We start from the raw sequence: 7,500 nt of genomic DNA, 5'->3' as shown, positions 1-7,500 counted from the left end.
TACATGCTTCTCGCTCACCTCGCAGAACCAGCTAAGGCCACAGTATTACTAAAGATCTCACCTATTCCAGTGTCTTCAAGAAAATAAAGTCACTTCCCACCAGCTTCTGTCTGGGGGCACATTTTTCAGAAGCCTGGTTTGTTGCTATTCCATTACTATTTCTTCAACAAGTGGCTGTTTCATGAAGGGCATCCATCTCGCTAAATGAGCGTGGACGTTCGGCACATAAATGATTAAATACGGAGCCCTCTCATGAACCCGAATTCAGGAAGCCAGATGGGTATCTAACGAGGCGTGTACTCAGTGTGTTTCAGTGGGATGCCTGTACGTGTGGTACATTTTTTACAGCATTCACCAGCTCAAAAATATTAATACAAAAGTTTATTTTCTCTGAAGAACAATTCAACACGTACCTTAACTGCATTAGCAACCGAACTACAGAGAGCTTCTAGCAGGCGAGTCCCAGGCACAAGACAGCAAGAGCACGCACAGCTCCCTGTCCAGGGAATGCTGCTCACAGCCCCGAGCTGAAGGCAACGTCTGCAACGGAAACATTGTGGATGTCCGAGCAGACACCACACCCCAGAGACGGCATCCTCACCTACCGATGCTTGTCATCGTCTCTCTGTTTCTTGGTATCTCTCTCCCTGCTCCGGTCTCTATCCCTGTCCTTCCTGTCTCTGTCCTTCCTCTCCCTCCCTCTGCTCCTCTCCTCTTTCGAGTCCCTCTCTCTCTCACTTTCACCCCAAGCCCACGACCGCTCCCTTTCTGGCCATCGCTTGTCTCTGCTCCTTTCATGGTCTCGGTCCCTTGTTCTCCAGTCCCTTGTTCCGTCACGAGACCAGTTTCTTTTCTCTGCTGAGCCTTCTCCATAGAAATCATTTTTCATGTTTGGCAAATTGATGGGCTTTCGAAAAGGTCTGTCCCGTCCTCCAAACCGTAGCTGCCCGGATTCTTTTTTGCCTCCAAAACCACCTCCAAGCCTCCGAGGAATCCATCCTTTGAGAGTTCTTTCCAGTTCAAAATCTACAAAGATCTCATGCTGATCAATAACCAGCCTGTTGGCATCTCTGTGGGCCTTCAAGAGAGCACGCTCCTCTTTGTACTCAATAAATGCGTAACCTTTGGAAAATCCCGTGACCAGGTCTCGAACCAGACGGATCTTTCTGATGTCTCCATACCGGGAAAAGACCTCCTTTAACTTCTCTTCTGTTGTCTGAAGATTGAGCCTTGCCACGAACAGGGTGAGGTGAGGATCTCCTGTGACTCCCTTGTTGGGTACGTAGCGTGCCAGCATAGCCCTCCATATGGCACGGTCATGGGGCTCCTCATCTGTGCCATCGATGCTCCCGGCTTTGAGGGGGTCGTACTCCTTCGCTATGGGGGCCCAGTCATTCATTGTCTACCGGGAAAAAACCACACGTCACAGACACACAGGTATTTTAGGAAGAGGAGCAGGTAGTGCAAGAAGCACTTTCACCTTTGCTGTACAGTATTTTTCACCCCAAAATCCGACAAACTTCAGAAAACCGTCAATGTGGCTGTTTGAGTTCACCTCCCAGGGCAGAGCCATGTCTGGGAGCCCGGATCCGCCCCCGGCTGAAGGCAGCCCGGCGGCCCCTTCCCTCTCGCCGGCCTGAGGGGCCCCGCGGCCCGGTCCTTCCCCCGCGGCCCCGTGCCGTCCCGTTCCGTGCCTGAGGGGCCCCGCGGCCTCCGGGACCCTCCGCCGCCCCGCTGCCCTCACCTCTCCCGGCGCGGCGGGATGGCGGCTCTTCCCGTCGGCAGAGGCCGATTCGCCAGGCCCCGGCGGGCCGGGGAGAAGGGGCCGTTCCCGCCGGTGTTTATTTTATCCCCTTTAACCCCCTCCCCGACACACACACGCCACCGACACACGCGGACCCCCCGCCCCGCTCCCCGTAGCCGCCTCGCCGCGGCGTGTGGCGAATGTGGCGCTGAGAAACGGCCGATGCGTTCGCCTCCCCCCCCGCGCCCGGCCCGGCCCGGCCCAGCCCGGTGCCGGTACCCAGCCCGGGCCCTGCGCGGCGCCGGCAGCCATCCCCGGCCCTTCCCCGCCGTCCCCTTACCGGCGGCGGGGGGTGTCTCCTCAGGGGAAGGGGCAGGGCGGGAAGCGCCGCTGGGCCCCGGCCTCCTCCATGGAAACGGCCGGGGGCGGGAGGGCTCGCTCCGCCCGCGGGCCCCGCCGGCAGCGCCGCCCGGCCCGGGCCGCGGGAAGGAAGTTAACGGCGGGCCGCGGCGGGCATGCAGCAGGGCCGGGAGGAGGAGGAGCTGGAGGAGGAAGAGGAGGATGAGGGGGATGGCGGCCCGGAGAGGGCTCTGGAGAAGAGCCCCTTCCAGCTGACGGCCGGGGATGTCTACGACATCTCCTCCCTGGTGGGCCGGGACCTGCTGCAGCTCGGCGCCGGCCCGCGGGTGCCGGCCGCGCTGGCCCGGCTGCAGTTCCGCATCGTGAGGGTGCTGGAGATGCTGGAGGCGCTGGTGAGCGAGAGCAGCCTGGCCGAGGAGCAGCTGCGGGCGGAGCGGGACAGCCTACGGCGGGAGCTGGAGGCGCTGCGGGCGGCGGGGGGCCCGGGCGGCGCCCAGCAGGTGGGTGCCGGGGCAAAGGGGGGCGGCTGCCGGGGGAGCGCAGGCTCCAGAGGCCCCTTCCCCGACGCTTGGCCTGTCCGCTTGGCCACACGCGGGTCGTGAAGCTTGCCCTGACGCCAGCCGAGTCGGAGGATGCTTTTGGCACAGCCGCCGGTCTCTCTCGTGGCAGCAGAACGAGCCTCAGAAAGCTTGTTTCTCATCTTTGTAGAAGGCCGTGAAGCCCTTTCCAGAGCGGAGATCTCCATCCCTGTGGCTCCCTCGCTCCTGTTCCGCTGCGGCGACTAACCACGCTTGTGGCTCAGCAAGGTGCAGTGCTGGCAGAGGGCTTCAGACACACACAGGCCAAGCTGCGCGGTACAAACCCACCCTTGTACCGCTCCTGCACAGCACCGGCCCCACGAAGACTATTTGCCACTCATGCAAACGCTAAAGCTTTGTTACCCTGTGCAAGGGAAACGGATGTCTGTGACCAAAAAAAGCCATTACCACAAAGGTCTTAAATTAGGAAAGGAGGATTCAGTTCTCACCTCACTCTGCCACAGAGTTTTGGTGTGACGGTAAATTGCTCAGCCTCTCTCATCATCAGAAAAGCAGATAAAAGCAGCAGCTTGTATTGCAAACTCTTTGGGACAGAGACGTCGCTTTTAGCTGCAGTCAGAGCCTGTCACGGTTGGGCTCTATACTTGTCTGTGAAATGCAGACAGCAAGGGAATACAAAAATAGTATGAAAAACTATAATGAACTACTTGGAAAAAAAAATCAGGATTGCAATGAACTCATACTGGTTCTAAGAATTCCCACATATTGATAAAATTCAGAGTTTTTGCGCTAGGAATGCCCTGTTTTTGACAGGTTACAAGATCATGACCACTATACCATTTATTTTACAGCTCAGCCTTGGACCAGATAAGATGGTAATAGACCTCACAGATCCAAATCGCCCCCGGTTCACATTACAGGAGCTGCGAGATGTATTGCAAGAGCGTAACCAGCTGAAAGCTCAACTTCTTGTGGTGCAAGAGGAGCTACAGTGCTATAAGAGGTATATCATAAAGTCAGCAAAGAATTAATAACAATTACTTCTTGCCTGGGGAGCTTACCAGACCGGAGTATTGCAGGTTTGAGCACCTGGATTGGGTTAGGCACTGTCCAGACAGACGAGAGAGATCTGTGCTCCCAAGAGCCTACAAACAAGCAAAGAAAAATGGGGGAATGATGAAGTCTCTATGCAACGTCATTTTAAAACTAAACTCCCTCTTATTCTGCGCAGTTCGCAGCCTGTTCCCATAATTACCGCTCTAAGCCTCCATGCGGTTACTCCCATTCCATGTACCAGCTGGGTTCCCATGCAGATGAGTTAATCTGTGCAGTCACAGCAGTCGCACATGTACTGTTCTTGTCTAAAGCCACGCTACATACTAAAGAGCACGGGGGTTTCCATCTCAGTCAAAATGTCCTTCCTCCTCTGGCTTGCTGTGGGGGATGTGAGCTTATCTACTGCTCCTTTGCTCCCACAGGGGGTTTAGCATTGATCTAGAAAGCAGAATATCAGGCCCTTTCATCATCATTCCAGATAAGCTGTGGGGTCTTTTTTTTAAGACTACCAACAGAGGGTTGTGTAAGGCACTTACCTATGCGAAACAAGTGATTTTAGAGAACAATTTTGGTCTTTGTAGAAGGGACCAGCCTGGGAGAATCAGTGTGAGCCAAAGGGCGGGATGCAGGAAGGGTCTTGCTCTCGGTGCTACAAATCCCTTCGCTGGTAAGGCTGCTCTCCCCCAGCCTCTGCCCCTCATCACCAGGTTGCATTATAAACTCTTTGGGGCAAGAAATGACTTCTTAATCTAGACACAAAATGTCTGAGCACACTAGATTTCAGTTGAGATATCTTGACAACAACCTCTTAGATAGAGTAAGGCCACCCTTTGCCTTGTCTGTAGCAGGCAGGTTAAGCCAAGAAGTTAAAGTTAAATCCAAGAAGTCAGTTTACAGCCTGCTCGACAGTGTTTCTCACCGCACCGTGAGGCACCGCTTCCCCAGCTCAGCTGCCTGCCTTCGCTGTGCAGCCATTGGAACGGCGTCTTGCTTTGATTTCCCAGCTGTGTTACACAGCTTATTACAGGCCAAGTTAAAAATTAACAGTGTGAATGTTTTAAGTTTTTGAGTGATTTAAGCCACAGAGCCGTGCACCTAGGGAGCGTGGCAAGGCTGCTTCTCAGGTCAAGTAATTCTGTGTGATTATTTCCTTGTACAGCATTACAGCTTAAACCAAAAACCATCTTCCCTTGAAACATTCACATAAAAATCCCAATTATAATTATAGGCCATAAAGACTAGTTGTGCGGGGGAAGAGGATAAATATATATTTTAAAATGTCTTGTGTATATTGGATATAAGTTCTATATAGCACAAGGCAACCAACATCCTCACAGAGAATGGCTTAAAACGACTAACGATGTTTGGGGTTTACGTTTTTAATCATGATTTCTGAGTAAAAGCTATCATGCAAATATTAGAGATCTGCAGTGTCACCGAACAGCTCATAGTTCCGTTTCTCCTCTCTCTAAGAGGAGAATCTACCTCAGAATTATCCCATTCCTGATGTCACACCAATTTCCAGATACTCTCCTGTATTTTTATTTCCAAGGTCCAGACGAATGTTGCTCGTTAGCAGTGTTGCTTAGTTACTTTCAGCCTTCAGCCACTGCAGTCACGAGCTTTGATCCACTCAGCTCTCCAGATAAATGAGGTCAGCTCAGGACAGTAAATTGGCATGCTGTGAAAACACAGTGCAGTATGCAAGCGGGTAAAATCTAGCCCTATTCCAAGCAGGGGAAACATCCTTTGGTAAAACTGAAGCCTTTGCCTAAAATAGGCAGTTACAACCTCGCAGAGCGTAGCAGCATTAGAGTAGGATGACAAAATCTACAACTTGGGCAAAGCCTTTCTTTTCTCCTCTGTAGGATGGAAAGAGAAACAGGCACCTGCCTTGCAGGGAAGCTGGGAATCTCGCATCTATTCCCAGCTGCGTGGTCTGAGCCTTCGTGGCTGCGCTGAAGGTACCACGGATCCACCCATGTAGAAATTCACCGTCTGCGTCCTGCTGTTGTCTTTGGACTCTTGTATAAATCCAACGTGTAATTACACTTCCCTTTCACTCCTGTTATGATTTGCCATTCTTCTTCTGTGGAGAAGTCAGCTCTTACTTCTTTTGTGTTCTCAATTGAGTACAGCCTAAGCAATATTACATTGTAGTATTTAAGGAAAGTAAGAGCAATTAATCACGAGAAATAAGCCATGCTGCCATCTCTGTCCTGTGAACACCCATTCACCCACATCCTAGGCTGCCCAGGGAAGGGCAGAACATAGACAGCAATGACACGCTGTGCACAAACCCACGAAAAATAAACAAACCCTTTTCTTTTCCCAGTGGGATCATCTCACAGAAAAGGGACCAAACTGAAGAACTGGAAAAAGAGGCCAGTGGCAGCAGCCCCGGCACTAGCAAGGACAGCGAAGAGAAGACAATCATCAAACGGCTGTAAGTTTGTCTGCATCTTTTTTGGCAGAATATGGGAGAACACGGCATGCTCCAGACTCAGTGAATCCAGGGATGAATTCTGAACTTTGGCCTAGTTGGCTGGATATTGTTTTCTCCTCCTCTCCCTGTAAAATTAAAACCTGATAGAGAAATCCATTCCTGTGGAAAAAGCCCTCCACAGGAAGGCAACCTCCACTCAGGCAAGCAGGGTGTCACTTTTTTTCTAGGAAAAATAAGCATTTCAGAACAAAACCATGTGCTACTTGCCTCCCCTGCTAGCATGTTAAGACACTGCTGTGGGAACACACCAGCTGTCCCCAGAGCTCTGTTTACATTGTGTGCAGCAGCTGTATGCGGTACCCACAAGCTCAGGCTGTGGCCCTGAAATTCCCCGAAATAGCAGAACACATCAACATGGCCATCTCACTGCATGTTCCTTCTTTTCCAGTTGTACGTTATTGTTTCCCTTTTGTTGTCTTTATTTTTTTTTTTTAGATTCTCTTTTAAACACGGAAAAGGAGCATCCTCGAGAACTTAACCACTGCTGTTCAGAAATGGCACTGATGAGCCTCCAAGGTGTTAGAGGAGTCAATGATGGGAAGAAAAAGCATCACTCCTACTGTAGAGAATACGCAATCTCATAAAAATGTGTTGTATCATATTCTTTCAGAGTAGATTTTAGTTTGCTTTTTTAGAAACTGTTTAAGACAGACACTTTTTGTATTTCTTAGATTCCAGCCAGACATTACCAACGTGTAGAGAATAAGTGTTTATACAAAGGTGATTTTTATTCTTATTAAAAGAGCTTGTGATGATCTGTACTACCACTTATTTATTCTGTGCACCTATCAAAATGCATATCCCAAATGATTTTGCAAGATGAAGATATTTTCAAGAGCTACGTGCCATTCACAGGGAAGCGCTGGGAAGGAAGAACCCATTCAGATCACAGTCCCCACCGCTTTTACGCGGAAAGTAACTATCTTACACTAATGGCGAACTGCTTGAAGAAAACCCAGCGCTGCCTTTTGTTCTGTCTTTTATCACATTACCTGGGCGATACACGGGCAGTAGCTTGTCACACCCCACCAAAGGAAGGTGCAGTTGGGCTGTGACAGCAGAGCCCCTGCACACACAGGAGCGGCTGTTTCAGGTAGAGATGAATGATGGTGGAGAAAAGCACAGCAAGGGAAGAAAAGCTGCTGCATCGCACTCCACCCACATGAAGGACTGATCTTTTCAGAGGTGCAGACATGCTCAAACTGGAACAGATGCACCAAACATTTCATTTCTGACAGTTAAAGGTCTCCTGTGGTAGACAGTTGTATTTTTCATAAGCTCTGTTCTTTCAATCA

At 50.9% G+C, this 7,500-nt stretch overlaps 2 protein-coding genes and 1 long non-coding RNA gene across 6 annotated transcripts; 1 reads left to right on the top strand and 2 right to left on the bottom strand.

The window, feature by feature from the left end:
• Nucleotides 1–366: 366 nt before the first annotated feature.
• Nucleotides 367–2,224, bottom strand: SNRNP35 (small nuclear ribonucleoprotein U11/U12 subunit 35). Of its 2 annotated transcripts, none has more exons than XM_063351352.1 (2): nucleotides 2,085–2,224; nucleotides 367–1,402 (listed from the first exon to the last, which is right to left on the bottom strand). In XM_063351352.1, exon 2 carries the CDS (start codon nucleotides 1,397–1,399, stop codon nucleotides 602–604), a length of 798 nt encoding a protein of 265 aa, XP_063207422.1. In that variant the 5' UTR covers nucleotides 1,400–1,402; nucleotides 2,085–2,224; the 3' UTR covers nucleotides 367–601. The 2 variants fall into 2 exon arrangements, with proteins under 2 accessions (XP_063207422.1, XP_063207423.1); XM_063351353.1 differs by lacking the exon at nucleotides 2,085–2,224 and adding an exon at nucleotides 1,745–1,917.
• A 35-nt stretch (nucleotides 2,225–2,259) lies between these two features.
• Nucleotides 2,260–6,966, top strand: RILPL2 (Rab interacting lysosomal protein like 2). 2 transcript variants are annotated; one of them, XR_010073188.1, is made up of 5 exons: nucleotides 2,260–2,604; nucleotides 3,495–3,646; nucleotides 5,568–5,663; nucleotides 6,035–6,145; nucleotides 6,641–6,656. XR_010073188.1 is itself a non-coding variant. In XM_063351355.1 (4 exons), exons 1-4 carry the CDS (start codon nucleotides 2,260–2,262, stop codon nucleotides 6,681–6,683), a joined length of 651 nt encoding a protein of 216 aa, XP_063207425.1. In that variant the 3' UTR covers nucleotides 6,684–6,966. The 2 variants fall into 2 exon arrangements, 1 of the variants encoding a protein (XP_063207425.1); XM_063351355.1 differs by lacking the exon at nucleotides 5,568–5,663 and having other exon boundaries at nucleotides 6,641–6,966.
• Nucleotides 2,911–5,561, bottom strand: LOC134523002 (uncharacterized). 2 transcript variants are annotated; one of them, XR_010073190.1, is made up of 4 exons: nucleotides 3,899–5,561; nucleotides 3,705–3,788; nucleotides 3,132–3,291; nucleotides 2,911–3,046 (listed from the first exon to the last, which is right to left on the bottom strand). It is a non-coding gene; the product is annotated as an uncharacterized LOC134523002 (long non-coding RNA). The 2 variants fall into 2 exon arrangements; XR_010073189.1 differs by having other exon boundaries at nucleotides 3,705–5,561.
• Nucleotides 6,967–7,500: the final 534 nt, after the last annotated feature.

The sequence above is a fragment of the Chroicocephalus ridibundus genome, chromosome 13 (genome assembly GCF_963924245.1).
Source record: "Chroicocephalus ridibundus chromosome 13, bChrRid1.1, whole genome shotgun sequence".
NCBI classification, from domain to species: Eukaryota; Metazoa; Chordata; class Aves; order Charadriiformes; family Laridae; genus Chroicocephalus; species Chroicocephalus ridibundus.
This window is presented reverse-complemented; position numbering and strand designations above follow the sequence as displayed.